This window comes from Dendropsophus ebraccatus, chromosome 12 (genome assembly GCF_027789765.1).
Source record: "Dendropsophus ebraccatus isolate aDenEbr1 chromosome 12, aDenEbr1.pat, whole genome shotgun sequence".
NCBI lineage: Eukaryota > Metazoa > Chordata > Amphibia > Anura > Hylidae > Dendropsophus > Dendropsophus ebraccatus.
Window position 1 is genome coordinate 67,167,405 of NC_091465.1, and position 19,342 is coordinate 67,186,746.

The window sequence follows — 19,342 nt, forward strand, 5'->3', positions numbered from 1 at the left end:
GGTGTCCTGGGGAGTAATACGGGTTTTTTTTGGATAATTGGCCAGTGTCACTAGAGTCGGGGTAGGGCTCCTAAGCCTGTGGGAACCGGCTGGGGGTCAGAGGTGAGATGGTAATAGCCAGATACATTGTGGTACATTTATGGGTGGCCAGTTATAGTTTTTTAGCCTCAAGGACCTCCTTCCCGTTCTTGGCTTAGATAGCTGGGGTTAGTAGTTGTATTGCTATTCTTGCATAATGCTTTTTATGTTAATTGTGTGTTTGTTAATAAAAATTGGCTGCTGTGGCCAGATTTTTCCAAAACTGAGGTCATTGTCTTTATTTACAGGTGGGGTGGGGGTTTTGGGTCCTGAGAGGGGGGAAACGGAGGGATCAGCTTTCCCATGTCATGTGTGCACCGCCATGGCAATGTGGAATTCTTCATCACATAGACTCTATCATGGTTAAAGCTAATAGAAGGTTTACATAGAAGTGAAGAAAGAAGAAACTAAAAAAAAAAAAACTTACATGGAGGTTTTCTCTTATGAGACAGATAGGAAACCTGGCTCGTTGCCCAATGCTCGGACCATTTATGGCCAATCTCTGGCTGTCTGCCATTGGGGGAGTCTCTCTACAATTTACTTACCAATATTAATAAACAAGCATGAATAATGTATAATCAACATATAATCAACTTTGCAGGGAATTGCATTGTCTAAAGCAATAAGTCAGACTCTAAAACAACTAGAACCTTGTCCCAAGTCTTCGGCATAGAGCAAAACAACTAAATTCCAACCAGATACATCAGCAATGGGAATGAAGAAATAAATACTTCAGCATTTATACCAGGGAAAGACAATATAATGTATGTACTAGATGACATTTTTCCCTCCAAAAAATAAAAAATAAAAGTCTGATGCTGCAAGGATTTTTTGAAAAAGTAGGGTCGGGGGTGAACATAATAACCACCACTACTCACCTGTTCCTGTTCCCGTGCCTGTCCAGTGCTGGATCGCCGCTCTGGGACGACCACCAGGCTCCAGGACTGGGGCAGAACGCCGCTCCAGTCGCTAGTTGGCTGAGCAGGTTGTCCATTAGCTGAGTCGGGCATTTTTTGTGACGCCATCACAACTCGGGGGAAAATGCCTTCCGGTGGGGGTGCCGGTGAGGCGGTGCTTCATGGGCACAGGGAGAGGTAAGTAGTGCTTGGTTATTATGTTCCCCCCTGCCCCTGCCAGCTGACATTAAAAAAAAAAAAAAAAAGCTGCAGGCAGACTGCTCTGTGGCTTATCTCTCCCAGGACAAAAGGGGTTGAGCTGTGATCTCTTGGTGGATGCTCAGGAGAACTTCATGCGTCTTATACCAATGGTCAAACTTGTTGACAAAAGTATAAGGTGTATGGGGACCTTAACACTCCATTTCTACATAGGGGGAGACTTTTCATTCTAAGCGCTATACAAGGGGGCATAGGGAGGGTATGCACGGAGCGGGTGTGCTCTCTGCACGTTCTGTGGAGATTACAGAGCTGGCATAGATTTAAGGGATTTATGTAGAGGCACTGGTTGGGAGTTACTTAAAGGTAATCCAGGCTTCCAAAAACATGACCGCTTTCTTCCAGAAACAGAACCACTCTTGTCCTTTGGTTTAGGTGAGGTTTTCCAACTTAGTTTCATTAACTTGAATGGAGCTTAATGGTAATACCGCACACAACCTATATAACTGCATTTTTCTAGTCCGGGATAACCCCTTAAGATTAGTGTTTGAGGCTCTGATGCAGCTGTGTTGTCCCTGTCTTTTGCTATAGTCCAGTATTATAGGTATTCCTTTAACCCATGTACCCTACACCGCTATGCTATATTCTGAGGATAGTACAACGTAGTTAAACATATCCCTACCTAAGCAGGTGCCATTCTTTACAGCTGGCAATGCCTATAAAAATGCAGGTACTAATCTATGCAAATTCAACATACAACTATGCCTCATCCCCATATAGAGTGAAGGTGACCCTATAGCCCTAAGAATGCATAGATGTATAAGGAACACATATGTGACCATTGTAAGTGAATGTAATGTGGCCACCTCAGGCTGGTACCAGGACAATGACATCCCTCCTCACCCCGTGTTAGAAGACTTCTCAACAAAAGCAGCAGCCTTGGCCAGAAAACAACACATTTCAAGCTAGGTTTTAGTCAGAAGCTACTAAACCATATCATGTAGCATAATGATTAAAATTAATAATGCATGCCGGGCAGCCGACCATTGTAATTTTCACCACCTCAGCCTCTGGAAAAATATCCATCTTTATTTAATTATGGGAAGCCGATGTTCACCACAGAAGCGAGGACTCCCGAGATCTTCACTGGTGGTCAGATCTGTAAACCCTGTCACTCCTGGGGCCCACTGCCTCCAGTGCACAATATTTGTAGCCCCCACCACCCATCCAGCAATAGAGCAGGGCTGCCATATTTTTCAACTATACTCCAGAGAAGCCATTTCTATACAGTAAACAGTGAAATATAGAAGTTTTCTAAATAATTCCTATTGTATGATGACTATGGCATGAGCTGTTATTTAGCCAGCATAGGGGTTAAAAGCTGGCAGGAGTTCATGTTCCTCTCGGAATGGAATCATTTGCATACCAGACCAATGTGCAAATAAGCTCCACTGTGTGACACAGTAAAAATATAGCTCAGGGCTGGATTATAAGGGCAGCAAAAGACGAGATTTCCAAAGGATCTCGCCACCTAGAGGTCATAATGCTCCTTCTAGAACAGGGTGGGGAATCTGCTGCTGCAAAACTTTAATTCCCATCATGCACAGACAGCTAAAGCTCTAATGGGAATTGTAGTTCTGCAAAAGTTGGAGGCCTACAGGTTACCCTTCCTTGTTGAGGTGATGATGCCTCTGTTACCCATTGGGTTTGAGCTTTGTTCTCTTGCCTGTACAATTAACTAGTATAAACTGCAATATAAGAGGAGCTCTGGCAGAGTGTGGCTGAGACCACATGGAGTGCTAGGAAAGCCTGTGAGACTTTGCTGTGCATCAGGGACCTGCTAGTGGCCAACCAAGGGCAGAAAGGTGCTTATCCCCATGGCAGCCTGCAGTAGTGGATCACAATAGGTCCTTTTTGGGCGGTAGCCTGGAGCCCCGAGCTCCCGGGAGGGCCCATGACCATCCAAAATGACTTATACTTTCAGTGGTGTGTTGTTGGAAGGCGACTGCTATGGGGCCCCTGCAGGAAGGGGGCCCAAGGAAGCCTGCCCTGCCTTCATGGTTGGTACTGACACTGACATCTGACCACTGTACCCCCAGGGGTCCAGTGGAAGAGGGACCCCCACTGCACTGTTCAGCCCCCTCACTGTAGTGCCGGGTGAGCGGACTGAACAGAGGAGCAGGACCTGCCAGGTCCTGCACGGCACAGGAGAGGGATGAAGGACCTTATGGTCACATGACCCAAAGGTCCTGAATACTTCTATGTGAAGATCAGCCCGCACTACAGGAGGAGGAGGGGGGAAGCCTGGGAGCTGTAAGTGCTGTGTATTTGTGTCAGTGAGTGTATATATGTATCTGTGGGTATATATATATATATGTCAGTGTGTGTATATATGTATCTGTGTATATATTTATATGTCAGTATGTGTATGTATCTGTGGCTATATGTGTGTGTGTGTGTGTGTGTGTGTGTGTGTATGTCAGCAATGTCTGTAACACTGGGGTATATGTGTGTGTTTGTGTATGTCAGTTGTGTCTCAAGTGATTGACAGGTTTTCTCCCAAAGATGTTCTGCAGCAGCTTCTATTAATGTTGGGCTCTAATAAAAGAACCCACCACTAATATCTGCTGCATTTTATTTTATTTCTGGTTGAGTATTTCTTATTACACTGAGATGATTTCCCTGTGTACAGTCTACTCATGGTGTATACATCAGCACTAGTGTAATCACATTACAGCATATATATATGTGTGTATGTCAGTGGTGTATCTGTATATATGTTAATGGTGCCTCTGTGTGTGTATATGTGCGTCATTGTCTGTGTTTGGCAGTGTGTGCGTGTGTGTGTGTGTGGTGGGGGGGGGGGGGGGGGAGCGTACAGGATTCATGGGGCCCCGTACAGTTTTTTGCTATGGGGCCCCATGAATCCTAGCTACGCCCCTGTCTCCTGCCTACAGTTCTGCTATGATTTGCAACTGCAATTTTGCACAAATGAGGTCATTATGACAATATCTATCCTATACTATGTATACTATACTAGTGCTGCCATAGTTACAGTGGGGTGGGGGGGCCCAGGCTTGGTGAACAGCCCGGGGCCTATGGTGAAGTTAACCTGCCCCTGGCAGCCTTACAGAAGCCTGACCAGTGGCCAGACCAGAGTATATAAACAGAAAGAGGACTTTAGTCCAGTATGGTGATGGAAGGTTGCATGCATATTTACTAGGTGCTGCCATTCCTGAGACTAGGAATGAAAACCATTGCATTGGACCACTGCTAGCGATGGCAATTGCACCAGGGTGTTTAAGGGGCCGCTGGTTCAACCAGAGCTGCTGCAAAGCAGGTTGGGCTTTCCCAGAGCCGGATTAAAGGGAGGGCACCCGGGGCACGTGCCTCGGGGCCCCCACCAGCCCGAACCCAGAAGCAGAGTTCCGGGTTCAGATTGGTGCATCTATGGCAGGGATGGGGTGAGGAAACTCCGTCCCGCGAGCCACATAAGGCTCCCGACATCTCCAGCGCTCTCCTGTGTCCGGTTGCCGCTAGACACAGAAGAGCGCTGTGCCTGTGACCTCCTGTGACCTCCTGTGAGGCGGCGCACGTCTCTTCTCTCTGGCGGGCTGCACGCGATGACGTCATTTCATCGCACGCCGCCTGCCGGAGAGGACATGCACTGCAGAAGATGGCAGAGGGCCCGGCCAGCTCTGGGGCGAGGAAAGGTGAGTGGAGTGTTTTTTTTTGTTTTTTTTTTACTACAACTACAGCTATCAGCACACCACAGGGGATTTGGGGGGGAGAACTACAGCTATCAGCACACCACAGGGAAATGGGTGGGTGGGTGGGTGGGTGGGGGGAACTACAGCTATCAGCACACCACAGGGAATTGTGGGGGAGAGAACTACAGCTATCAGCACACCACAGAGGATTGGGGGGGGGGGGAGAACTACAGCTATCAGCACACCACAGTGGATGGGGGGGGGGAGAGAATTTCAGCTATCAGCACACCACAGGGGATTTTGGGGGGGGAGAACTACAGCTATCAGCACACCACAGGGGATTGGGGGGGGAGGAGAACTACAGCTATCAGCACACCACAGGGGATTGGGGGGGGAGGACTACAGCTATCAGCACACCACAGGGGATTGGGGGGGGGGGGAGAACTTCAGCTATTAGCACACCAAAGGGGATGGGGAGAAATACAGCTATCAGCACACCACAGGGGATTGGGGGGGGGGGGGGAAGAACTACAGCTATCAGCACACCACAGGGGATTGGGGGGGGGGAGAGAACTACAGCTACCAGGACACCACTGGGGGCTGACTACTGCCATCAGGGGCATCACTGGGGGAGTTGGGCTACAGCTGCCAGGTGCATCACTGGGGGGTTAACTCCAGCTACATGAGCACCACTAAAGCGTTACTTACAATGCTAGGGGCATTGGGGGCGCATGTACTTTTCCTTGCCCCAGGTGCTGCTAACCAACACACACAGCACATCTGCACACAATATAACATTAAGTGCGGACACAGCAGGAGCAGAAGATACTATTACTATATGGAGGGCACAGCCAGGGACATTATTACTATATGGAGGCACAGCGGGAGACATTACTACTATATGGGGACATAGGGACTTTATAACTATTTGGGCGCACAACAGGGGAATCCTACATACAGGGGCAACTCACATACTTACTCACTTTACTGGAAATCACACCAAAAAGTGGAATTACTACTGTTTGAGACCTTATAGGTTGGAAAAAAGGAAGTAAGTTGTTGAAAAAGTGCGGAGCCTAGTTTGTCTGGCAGGTTCTGAAGAGACAAATTGTAGCTGGAAGAAATCATCATGGTGGTCCGGGCCAGATGGAGAGGAAAAGGAATGTGACACCTCAGATCAAAGAAGACGTCACCTGAGAGTCACTGAATGATGTTTTTTTTGTATTTTTTAGCACATTATTGGGTAGGGGTGCCCTGGGGTAAAATAAAAAAAATGTTAGACTATATTGCTCTAAGCCATAATACCCACACTGCTTCTCCCTAGCAAAATCTCCCCACATGTTCAAAAATCTGCCACCAGCTGTGCATCGCTACGTTTAATAGTGATGTACGACCGATGGCTGATCCAGCCTTATAAAAGGCTCTGTAAGCAAGCGCCAATCTAGCAGAACGACGCTACTTACCCAGTGGGTAAGGACACACAGAAAGTGCTGGGTTCTCACATTGCATTATTATCACAAACACAATGTGAGAACACACCCTGATAGTCAGCCTTCCCCGCTCCTGTCTCTAGGGCCAATCTTCCGGGTTCAATCCCAATCTTTGCCAAAGCCAATCTTTCTCTGCACTGCAGCCTCTAGTGACCATCACGTGCACAACAGAGGAGGATGCTGAGCAATACAGCCAGGAGCGAGGAGGGGTCTGTGCTAAGTTGCCTACAGTAAGCAGCCATCTGTATAGATTCTTTTTTTTTTGGGGGGGGAGGGGGGCCCCCCCAAAAAATTGTTACCCAGGGCCTCCACCAACCTTAATCCGACCCTGGGCTTGCCCTCTGGTTGCTACCCCTGGCTTGAGTTGCTAGCAGTGGTGACCAAGGTGCAACATAAATCAGAAATGTATAACAGTTCGTAAGTCAGGAACAGGCAGGAAGGTCTTGGTCTTGAGCAGGTGGCAGGCAACGTAGTCAGGAAACAGAGCTTATGGTCAGAAACAGGCAGAGAATGCTTTTATTAATAGGCCCAGAGCACTAAGGATCGGGCAAGGGACCCAGGAAAATGCAGGGCTATTTGTTAAGAACAAGAACACATAAAGCCATTCAAGGGTGCACTGACCTTTTAAATTCCACTGTGCCGACGCATGCGCCGGCGAGGAGGCCAGGAGTGGAGACAGGTAACGAGCAGTGACGAGGGCAGAGCTGCAGGCGGGCCCACGCCCTGGTACATGGGATGCAGCACTGGGGAATGAGCGCCATAAGTATGATGCAGTTGCACTATTGCCATTATCCTATAATTCTGACCCTGAGCCTCAAGCAAGAATTGTGGGGCAAAGCTTCTGCCCTTGGGCATTCTTTGATACTTATTGGGTAGGTTCCCAACAGCTGGCCCCTCTATGACTTGCCATACCAGGTCCAGTGAGGGTCAGATGCATCCACTGTGGGACTCCCACAGGTTTCCTAGATCCATGTTTTCCACCTGATGAGCAACTTTCTGATGTTTTGATTAATGCCAATGACAGCTGCAGGTAGATGGAAGGTTTATTCTATAAAAAAAAATCCGGCTAAAATTTTTATTAAAGCATTGTATTGCCCCCCAAAAGTTATACAAATTCCCAATATACACTTATTACGGAAAATGCTTATAAAGTGCTTTTTTCCCTGCACTTACTACTGCATCAAGGCTTCACTTCCTGGATAAAATGGTGATGTCACGACCCGACTCCCAGAGCTGTGCGGGCTTTGCCTGCTGGAGAGGATGATGGCAGGGGGACACTGAGGGATACAGGGAACTGGAGGGACTGAGCATCCCTCTGCCATCATCCTCTCCAGCAGCCACAGCCCGCACAGCTCTGGGATTCGGGTCGTGACATCACCATTTTATCCAGGAAGTGAAGCCTTGATGCAGTAGTAAGTGCAGGGAAAAAAAACACTTTATAAGCATTTCCTGTAATAAGTGTATATTGGTGATTTGTATAACTTTTGGGGGGCAATATAATACTTTGATAAAAAGAATTTGCTGGACTTCTCCTTTAAGAAATTTGCAGTACTTACTGTGACTGTATCCTGGCTCAGGAATCCAGACAGACTTCCACTCCCATACTGTATTGAGAACTTTGTATCATTCCTTTGGTAGGTGCTGGAGGCCCCAGAATTATACTTTCTGTGAAACCCTACAATGAAGCAAAATAGGAAAAGTTATTACATTGACTTTGTAATAGCACAAAGTACAGTGGCTCAAAGACCCCAGTATGCAACACCATATGAAAGTACGTATTCACATACAAATGTAGATATTGTTACTGGACCTTTTACAGCAGCACACAGAGTTCCTATAGGTCCACATTTATAGGGTCTTGGTATGGCATTGTATGGCAAACCTATGAGTTTATTAACCTTTGTGTGTGCAAAGTTGTACATATATGGGTCCATAGATGGCTATACAGATCCATACCAAACAAACATGTAATACAGCCATGTGTATAGACACTTAGTATAAACTTTTTATGTTACAGATATATTCAAGATCATGGCCACCCTATCTATGACAGGAGGTCCTGTGTCCCCATCCATTTTTCATCTCTAATATTATAGAATCTATGAAGCCCATGTTCCCGTGAAGGTCTTTACTATCTAGTTGAGAACAAGTCCCATCTAGAATGGGTTTCCTCTTCTAGTCTTTTCTCTCTAAAACAGACAATACAGACAACAGAACTATAGGAGCCCGGAGTGGAAGCCACAGTCATGTGCAATGGCTCATAGAACAAAATGGGTCCTGTACTATCCGCAATTCTTACATAGTGACTAATAACATATTATTATAAAGCAAGCTGTAAGTTAAAGGGGTTGGCCACTTTATAGTAAAATAGCTCAGTGTACAGTATTAGTGTGTGTACACACAGCACTTACTGACAGCAGCTCCCTGTGTACCTCATAGAGCTAAAATCAGACTACCCTCCTCCAGGCTGTGCTGCCCTGCTCTGTGATGAGTCTGTTCATAAGATGGCCGACATGGAGGAGCATGTGACCATTCCCCGCCCCCAAGTGTCCAACAGTGAGTCTGTATTATCCTATGGTGGACACAAGAGGTGGGGCATGGTCACATGGTCCTCCATGTCAGCCATCTTATGGACAGACTCACCACAGAGCAGGACAGCACAGCCTGGAGGAGGGGAGTCTGATTTTAGCTCTATGAGGTACACAGAGAGCAGCTGTCAGTAAGTACTAATACTGTACACTGAACAATATTACTATAAAGTGGCCAACCCCTTTAAGAATCTTAAAGAATATTCAATAAAAGTGAGATATATAAAGTGTATGGGTTTGGTCAAAACTTGTGAACAATGATTATAATATAGACTATGCAACCAGAGTGTAACGCCCGGAGTAGTGGATCCACTGGACCGGCACCAGCGATGGCACAAACCTCACCAGGGAGCGGAGTCTAAGGGGCCGCTGGTTTTCACCAGAGCCCGCCGCAAGGCGGGATGGACTTGCTGCGGCAGGCGACCCCCAGGTCGCTACCCCTGGCTTGGTTGCTGGTGTCGGCAGGCGAGGCGTGGCAGGAGATGGCACAGGCAATAGTCTGCAGATGAGAGAGCACGTGACAGGCTGGACACGGGAACAGGTGGAGTGACAGGGGAACAGGAACCAGGAACAGGGACTTGGGACCAGGTAACGGACAGGACTCAGGAACAGGGACTTGGGACCAGGTAACGGACAGGACACAGGAACAACAGGGAGCTGGGCCAAACGCTATGGGAAGCATGTAGAGGCTCCAACACAGGAAACAAGGCAAGCTGGGATTTATAGGGGAGTGATTAGGTGCAACTACCAATTAGGAGCGCACTGCCCCTTTAAATCTGAGACAGCCGGCGCGCGCGCGCCCTAGGAGGCGGGGACGCGCGCGCCGGCCGGCACAGCGGGAGACAGGAGCGTGGAGAGGTGAGGCGCCCCCCGGGGCCGAGGTGATAGCAGCGCCGGGTCCCCGACTATGGACACCGGCTGCTGCATGGGGCAGGAAGCGGTCGCGGCGGCGGCCCGGAACGCGGGACGCCGCCGCGGCTGTGACAGTACCCCCCCCCTTTGGCCTCCCCCTCTTTCTTGCCTGCAGATGGCACAGGAAGCCACAAAGTCTTTGACATCTTGAAACCAACTGGGCCACCAGTAGTGGCGAGAGATCCGTTGGCCGGTCTTACGGACTCCAGGGTACCCGGCCTCCAACGAGGAATGACCCCACTTCAAAATACCTCTTCGAAGCGCAGGGTGAACATGAGTCTTTCCGGGGGGTACTCTCCGAAGCGAGGAAGTGACGACTGGTGCTAGGCGATCAGGCGGTAAAACATGGCAAGGGACTGTGGGTCTGTGGACGAGGACCTTCTGTAAGTTCTCCCGGTGGTGAGAGGACCCGACCTTAGTCTTGGGTACGGAGAGAGGGTACACCTCGGCAGAGAAGGCATCCGCCGAGTCTTGGTCTTCTGCCGGTAGGTCGGATAGAGGCTTGGCTGGGACAGGAAACGACATAGTACACTTGGTCTGAGGTGACCTGAGACACTGGTTGGAACAGTCCTGACCCCAACTGAGAATCTCCCCGGTTCTCCAGTCCAGTTGAGGGGCATGTTCTTGCAGCCACGGGAGTCCCAGGAGGACCGCGGGGGAAGAATGGGGCAGGACGTAGAAGGATATCTCTTCTTGATGTAAAGGACCCACCTGGAGGACTAAAGGTGCGGTCTGGTAGTACACACGGTCGGTAAGAATTTCGCCTGTGACCGAGGAGATAGTCAGGGGCCTGGCTAGTCGGGTCACGGGTAGCCGCCATCTTTGGACCAATGTTGCCGCAATAAAACTGCCTGCTGACCCAGAATCGAGGAAGGCAGTAGTCTGATGATTTCGTCCTGAGAGAGTCCGGATGGAAACTGGCATAGACAGACTTGGAATGGTGGCATTCACACCTAGGGACACCTGTCCCACCGGACCTAGGTGCGAGCATTTTCCGGATGTTTGGGGACGTAGGGGACATCCCAGCCGGAAGTGATCGGAACCACCGCAATAGAGACAGAGATTCTGCTCCAGGCGCCGGATTCTTTCACCAGGCGTCAGGTGAGCCCGTTCCACCTGCATAGGAATCTCAGGAGAGGGTTGGGACATCGAAAGGTCAGGATTCTGGAAAACCGGCGCCAGCTGGGGATGGCGACGGGAACGGGTTAGTAAATGTTCATGCCGAACCTCCTCCTCCCTCTCCGAAAAACGAGTATCAACTCGGGTGGCCAGTAGAATGAGTTCGTTCAGGGAGGTAGGCAGGTCTCGGGCAGCGAGCACGTCTCTCACACGACTAGACAGGCCCTTCTTGAAGGTGGCCAATAGGGCGGCCTCGTTCCAGTCCAATTCGGCTGCCAGGGTGCGGAACTGGATGGCGTAGTCACCAACAGAGGAGCTGCCTTGAGAGAGGTTGAGGAGAGCAGTCTCGGCTGAAGAAGCACGGGCAGGTTCCTCAAAGACGGAGCGAAACTCGAATAGGAAGGCCCGGAGATTGGCAGCAACTGGATCATCACGGTCCCACAGTGGCGTGGCCCAGGCCAGGGCTCTACCTTCTAATAGGTTGATGATGAAAGCCACTTTAGAGCGCTCGGTGGAAAACTGACTACTCAAAAGTTCAATGTGCATGGTGCACTGAGTCAAGAATCCTCTGCACAACTTAGAGTCCCCAGAGTACTTGCTTGGGAGGGCCAGTCGGAGTGAAGAAGAAGCGTCAGGAGGTGGTGTGCGCTGGGCAGTAGTCTGCTGCTGTAAGGCGGCAGTGAGTTGCTGGATCTGCTGTGACTGTTTCTGGATTTGTTGCGCCTGCTGAGTGACCACTCTGGCGACGTCACGGAGATCGGGCACCTCGCCGGGATCCATGGTTGGAGCCTACTGTAACGCCCGGAGTAGTGGATCCACTGGACCGGCACCAGCGATGGCACAAACCTCACCAGGGAGCGGAGTCTAAGGGGCCGCTGGTTTTCACCAGAGCCCGCCGCAAGGCGGGATGGACTTGCTGCGGCAGGCGACCCCCAGGTCGCTACCCCTGGCTTGGTTGCTGGTGTCGGCAGGCGAGGCGTGGCAGGAGATGGCACAGGCAATAGTCTGCAGATGAGAGAGCACGTGACAGGCTGGACACGGGAACAGGTGGAGTGACAGGGGAACAGGAACCAGGAACAGGGACTTGGGACCAGGTAACGGACAGGACTCAGGAACAGGGACTTGGGACCAGGTAACGGACAGGACACAGGAACAACAGGGAGCTGGGCCAAACGCTATGGGAAGCATGTAGAGGCTCCAACACAGGAAACAAGGCAAGCTGGGATTTATAGGGGAGTGATTAGGTGCAACTACCAATTAGGAGCGCACTGCCCCTTTAAATCTGAGACAGCCGGCGCGCGCGCGCCCGAGGAGGCGGGGACGCGCGCGCCGGCCGGCACAGCGGGAGACAGGAGCGTGGAGAGGTGAGGCGCCCCCCGGGGCCGAGGTGATAGCAGCGCCGGGTCCCCGACTATGGACACCGGCTGCTGCATGGGGCAGGAAGCGGTCGCGGCGGCGGCCCGGAACGCGGGACGCCGCCGCGGCTGTGACACAGAGGAACCAGCAGATACATTAACATTTCTATATGGAACGTTCTATTAGTGCTGTGGCCAAAGTTTATGGGTTTTTTATTATCAAAATTACTTCTTCTGTTTTTCTGAAAACAGCTTTGGCTATGATAAGGATATTACAGGGGTCTGACACAGGGTCCAATGTGCCATGTTACAGATACCTATGAGTAGTAGGGCTAGTTGACATGCGAATAGGATGAACATCACAGGTGATATTGGCTTAGGGGACACCAGCCTGTATAAGGCATGGTGTCTTGGACTGATGGGGCGGTGGTGAGTGTAAGGGGTTAATGGTCTGGGAAGGGGGCATGGCTGGGATGGCTGCACATGGGGAAGTTCCGGTGGTAACTGGGGGAGGAACAGTTGCCAGGAAAAGGCAGGCTATGGGTGGAGGCAAGGATATATAAGCCCGGGTAAGGGGCGGGCTTACCCTCTTTCTGCTTGGCCACCACAGGAGTTTGTCGTGTGATGTCTCAGGAGCAGAGTCTGACCGATGCTTTGCGGCTGCAGCTGCAGCAGGACCCGTCTTTCCTCGGCCGCCTGCTGGCTGGTTTGGGGGAAGAGTCGGGGCATGATGTGTCCAGGGGTGGCAGGCGGTCCGCTCGGCGCATCCGCCCACCTGCGCGCCTTAGTCCCAGTCCCCCGCTCTCTGCCCGGCGCCGGCAAGGGGGAGGTGGTAGAGCCGCAATAGCGGTCGCACCGGCGTCACTTCCGGTTGCGCCGCCGTTGGCTCCGCCCCTTCCACCCTGCGCCCACGCTGCCGGTATAGTGTCCGGCTGTATCGCGGCTCCTCAGTCTCCACCAGTAACCGGTCCCCCCCCCCCTTTGCCGTTGTCAGCAGTGATGGGCAACCAGGCTGGTGTCTCCCCTGCCTCCCATGAGTCCGGTGAGTGCAGCTCCCCCAGCCCCTTGCAGCAGGCTATTGATAACTGCCAGAGCCTGACTGCTCTTCCCCCCCCTCCTGTTCCACAGCATGAGGTCCAACCCCTCTCCCTTCCTGATAACCCCCCCTCCCCCCCCCCACCCTTATGCCGCCCAGCCAGCCTCCTGCTGCGTTAGGCTTCACCGCGCAGCGTGGTTTTGATCAGGCCTCCTGTGGGGAGCGGCTGCCTGTGACTTCGCAAGTGTGTGGCGGGTCTCGTGCCAGTGTGTGCGGGCATAGGCGCTCCCGCTCGCCATCCTATGCGTCCTCCAGAGGATCTTCCAGGCATAGGCGCCATAGATCCCGCGACTCTAGAGTTCGCTATTCCAGACGTCACCATAGGGAGTCTAGACAACGGAGCCGATCGAGGCGCTCCAGAAGTTCTAGATGGCGATCCCCTTCCTCTGGGTTCTCGTCTTGTACCCCCTCGAGCTCTGATGGGGAGTCAGCTCGTGGCAAGAAAAGGCGGGAGCCTTCACGCCGGAAGAGGAGTCCATGCTGCTCAGTTCGGCCAGAAGCGGCGGCTCCAGCTGCGCAGACTCTGCCGTCAGCCCCGCCGGCGCCGGTACAGACGTTATCGGCGGCACCGATGCTGTCTTCGAGCTTGATGTCTATTCCTCAAGAGATGCCTGGTCAGTTGTCATCTGCAGTTGGGGGTGAGTTTGACTTTGCACGGGCATGGGGTGGGGGGGCTGGTGATTTAGTACCTGCCCTTAAGGCGATTCTTAGCAAAATTGACCCTGCTCCCCTGCCGCAGGCTGGAGCTAAGCAGCCTCCGGCAAAAGCTGGCGTTCACAAGGACGCCTTTTTCTGTGGGATTAGCCCGCTTGGCACGCATTTGGATGATGACACGAAGAGTAAAATTTGGGACAACCAATATGTTGATATTTGGTCCTTGATCACTACGGATCAGCATACCGTCGACAAAGAGCGACGCGTTGCTGCTGACCGTTATGATAAACGACCAAAGGTCGCAAAGACCATAAACAACTGGCTGCAGGCCTTCTCTGTACTGGGTTGTGTTATGGGTATAAAGCACCCGGAGCGTTGCTCTGAGCTTTTCATTTATATGGACTCCATTTATAGCGCTTTTAAGTCACATGGGGGCAGCGCCTGGTGGCGGTATGATGAAGAATTTCGCCGCCGCCTCGCTTTGCAGCCTGAAATTGGGTGGGGGGTAAAGGCCACGGATGTGTGGCTGCGCTTGATGATGGCTCAGAAGAGCAATCCCTTTCCCTCAGCGGCCACTGCCTCAGCGCCGGCAGTACCGGGGGCAGTGGCCGTGCGACAGCCAGGAACCTGCTGGCTTTTTAATGAGGGCCATTGCAGGTTCTACGGACTCTGTAAGTTCCGCCACGAATGCTCCTCCTGCAGGGGGCAGCACGCGGTGGTTAGATGTCAGCGATCTAAGTTGCCATGTAAGTCGGCAGCGGGTGTTGACGGGAAAGACCCCGGTGAACGTGGACGCGATGCGCCAGTGGTTAAGTAGCTATCCTAAGCGTGATGCAGCTAGTCAATTGTTAAACGGTTTTACCCATGGGTTTTTCATACCTTTCTATTTTTCTCCCTATCCGCTGTGGGCGGACAATCTGAAATCTGCCCGGGAGGCGCATGAGGTCCTCGTTGATAAGGTTAGTCAGGAGTTAGCCCTGGGCAGGGTTGAAGGTCCTTTTGTTTTCCGTCCTTTTGAGAATTTGAGGGTGTCCCCTCTCGGTGTTGTCCCTAAAAAAGAAGTTGGTAAGTTTCGTTTGATACATCATCTTTCTCATCCTAAGGGCAGTTCTGTCAACGACGGTATTCCCAAGGAGGACGCCGCGGTCTCTTATGTTTCCTTTGATAGTGCTGTCCGCCTTCTTGTGGCGGCTGGCCGCGGTGCCCTCCTTGCGAAGTCGGATATACAGTCTGCCTTTCGTCTCCTCCCGGTTCATCCGGAATGTTATCATCTGCTGGGTTTTCAGATAAACGGTTTGTATTACTATGACACTTGTCTCCCTATGGGTTGTTCCATTTCGTGTCACTTCTTCGAGATGTTCAGTTCCTTCCTCGAGTGGGTGGTGCACTATGAAACCGGGAGTAATGCGATCATTCATTATTTGGATGATTTTTTGTTTGTTGCCCCAGCAGATTCCCATTGTTGTCGTTTTTTGTTAAACACCTTCCTTTTTTATATGCGCAAATTTGGTGTTCCTATTGCCGGTGAAAAGACTGAGGGCCCGGCGACTTCGCTGTCTTTTCTTGGAATCGAGCTCTATTCCATTGACATGGTTTTCCGCCTTCCGGCGGATAAGCTGGCTCGCTTGACTTCTCTGATTGATGGTTTCCTGTCCGTGCGTAAGGTCTCCTTACAGCAAATGCAATCCCTGTTGGGATTGTTGGTTTTTGCCTGCAGGATCATGCCGATGGGCAGGGTTTTCTGCAGGCGCTTATCGCTGTCCACCAGAGGAGTCAGGTTTCCCAGCCACCGCATCCGGCTGACCGCTGCCTTGAAGGCTGATTTGATGGTGTGGAAGGAATTTTTGGGTTCCTACAATAGTCGCACTTGCTGGCCCTCTCAGGAGGTTTCCAGCGACGAATTGGAATTGTTCACTGACGCGGCCGGTTCCTGCGGTTTTGGGGCTATCCTGGGCAACGATTGGTGTGCCGAGGCATGGCCTCCGAATTGGCAGGAGCTCGGTCTCTGTCGTAACCTCACGCTGCTGGAGCTCTTTCCCATAGTGGTTGCTGTTGAACTTTGGGGACGAGTCCTGGCTAACAGGCGAGTGTGCTTTTGGACAGATAACCTCGGTGTCGTTTTCTGTATTAATAAGTTAACCTCTTCTTCCCTCCCTGTGTTAGCTTTGTTGCGACACTTAGTTTTGCGTTGCCTGGAGGGTAATATTGTGTTCAGGGCTCAACATGTTCCGGGTAAAGTCAATGTGGTTGCTGACGCTTTATCCCGTTTTGATTGGCAGGTTTTTCGACAGCTCAGTCCGGAAGCGGCTCAGAATGGACTGGCATGCCCGGAGCACCTCTGGGACTTAGTGACACGCGGCTGCTCCCACTAGTGCAGGCTTCGGTGTCTCAATCGACGTGGTCTGCGTATGGTAAGGCGTGGGCTGAGTGGTTGGGTTGTGTCGGTTCAAGGAATGTCATTCTGAGCGAGGACGACCGGGTGTCTACTACGGTTGAGTACCTTCTGTCTCTACGGGATAAAGGGCTATCAGGTGTGGTTGCGCAGCGTAGGATAGCTGGCATTAATTTCCATTTTAAATTGCGAGGTTGGGCGGACGTTAGCGGTAATTTTACTATCCGCCAGGCCCTTAAGGGCTGGAGGAGGAGTCAGACCCCTAAGGACAGCCGCAGGCCGATATCTTATTCATTGTTAGTTCGTTTGTTAGATCAGTTAGACAAGTTATGTCGGACCGAGTTCGAAGCCCTACTTTTTTCTGCTGCCTTTGTCCTGGCCTTTTTTGGGGCTTTTAGAGTCAGTGAGCTGGTTCCTCCATCTAGTCTCCGGGCTGGAGGCCTCTTGACCGAGGATTTGTTATTGTCCAACGGAGTGCTTAGGGTCAGGGTCCGCAGATCCAAGACGGATCTTTTGGGTCTGGGTGCATGGCTCCCTCTATCCCCGGTGCAAGGTCCGGCTTGTCCCGTCAGCATTGTCTCTAGGTACATGGCTGCCCGTCCTCAGTGCACTCAGTTTCTGGTACACGCGGATGGTGTTCCCTTATCTAGGTACCAGTTTCAGGCGTTAATGAAAAAGGCCTTGGAGGCGGCCGGCGCCCCCCAGGCCGAGTTTGGGACGCATTCCTTTAGAATTGGCGCGGTGACGGAGGCAGCTAGAGCTGGGTTGTCCGAGGAGCAAGTGATGAGGATAGGGCGCTGGAGGTCAGCATGCTATGCCTCTTATGTTAGGCCGGAACTTCTTTGCTAATTTGTTTTTCTTGCAGGTCCTAGACGTCCGGTAGTGTGGCTAATTGGCCACTCGTACATATATTGGGCGGCACAGAGAGCGGCGCATCGCCCGGGAGGCCGGGCTCTTGGTTTCCGGGATCTGGAGGTGCATTGGAAAGGAGTTAAGGGGCTCCGTTGGTCCGAGGTCCTGTCCCAGGCGATCGAGATAGGACGTTCTGCTCGTTCTCCAGTGGTTTTGGTTATCCATGCGGGGGGGAATGATTTGTGCTTACTTCGATTGAATGAGTTGCTGACCATCATTCGTTCTGACCTTGAAAGATTGCCGGGCTTTTTTAATGAAGTGGTGTTGGTTTGGTCAGAAATAGTTTCACGGGTCAAGTGGCAAGGCGCTAGGGATGCAGCTGCGATGGAGAGGGCCCGTAGGACAGTTAATGCTCGCACTTCTAGATTCGTGCGGGCGAACGGGGGTGTGGTGGTTCGCCATAGGCAATTGGAAGGGGACAACCGGAGATTAATGATTGCAGACGGAACTCACCTTAATGATATTGGTTTGGACATTTTCCTGTCTGGGCTCCAGGACGGGGTGGAACAGGCCTTGTATATCTTGGGGGGGGGTCGGGGCTCGGTCTAGGCTTAGCCGAGCCCCTCCGTGGCGGTGAATAGAAAGGAGAAAATGGAGGCAGTGCCCGTCGGCCTTCCGACGGCTGGCACAACCCCGACGAAGTTTTGTTAATGTTGGTTATAACTTAATAAAGCTGTGGCCGACCCCGTCCACTAAACTTGGAACTGTTGTCCGTGCAGTTATTTAGCTAGCACCATTCACGTGGGAAGGGGTATCCTAGCAGTCTAGGGGACACCAGCCTGTATAAGGCATGGTGTCTTGGACTGATGGGGCGGTGGTGAGTGTAAGGGGTTAATGGTCTGGGAAGGGGGCATGGCTGGGATGGCTGCACATGGGGAAGTTCCGGTGGTAACTGGGGGAGGAACAGTTGCCAGGAAAAGGCAGGCTATGGGTGGAGGCAAGGATATATAAGCCCGGGTAAGGGGCGGGCTTACCCTCTTTCTGCTTGGCCACCACAGGAGTTTGTCCCTCCCTCCCTCCCTACGTTTTTACACTCAGTTGCGTGGGTATGTCTGTGTATTAGGTTGGTTTGGTGCTTAAGTCTGAAACGTTTTCATGTAAGTCACAGCTGGCGGTGAATAGAAAGGAGAAAATGGAGGCAGTGCCCGTCGGCCTTCCGACGGCTGGCACAACCCCGACGAAGTTTTGTTAATGTTGGTTATAACTTAATAAAGCTGTGGCCGACCCCGTCCACTAAACTTGGAACTGTTGTCCGTGCAGTTATTTAGCTAGCACCATTCACGTGGGAAGGGGTATCCTTGCAGTCCTGTAGGAAGTCATCTTAGGGCACAAACAAGGGCACAAACAAAGAGCAGGCAAAGGGCCCCATCACACTATATGGCTTTCTTGTTAGTAAATATTGCAGTGCCTCTACAGATCACATCTGACACTAAAATGAATGCCAGTCCCACCTGTGACCTCATGGTCTGCCTCCATGGTATATACACCCTTAATCTTTTCTAGTCCCAGGGGGTCAAACAGAACCTGGACTAAACCCAACCTATAATGGCGCCTCCACTTACAGCCAAAAGATCTGCTCTATCCCCTTACAGGCCCTTACTGTACGCAAACTCTCTATAAATGAAGTTAAATCTCCATTTTGAAAGTTGCTGCTCCTATGCGTCTTCAAGAAGTCCTTAGAGTTGTGTTCATCATTTCTTGCTCTAATACATTACATTAGGCTGGCATGAATATTTGAGGACATTACTTTTCATTCGAGGGAGGAGAGAACGGAAGGTTAGTAACGCCTGTCATTTTCTCCTAAAGGAAGCAATCTCTTCTCTGCCTCTTGACTGAGATTTTTATTGTATAGCTTGCTAAGGAGGATTTAGACCAGAGTGCTAAAGCATTTAAGTGCTTTGATATCCTGTGTTTTCTTCAATAC

The 19,342-nt window shown here is 51.3% G+C and overlaps 1 protein-coding gene across 3 annotated transcripts in view; it reads right to left on the minus strand.

Annotated features, from left to right (window-relative positions):
• LOC138770136 (cathepsin D-like) overlaps nt 1–19,342 on the minus strand; it is a 55,245-nt gene that overhangs the window by 10,913 nt on the left and 24,990 nt on the right. For all 3 annotated transcript variants that reach the window (XM_069949073.1, XM_069949074.1, XM_069949072.1), the window contains exon 4: nt 7,947–8,065. In XM_069949073.1, coding sequence (XP_069805174.1) covers nt 7,947–8,065 — 119 coding nt within the window. The remainder of the gene's footprint in view (nt 1–7,946; nt 8,066–19,342) is intronic.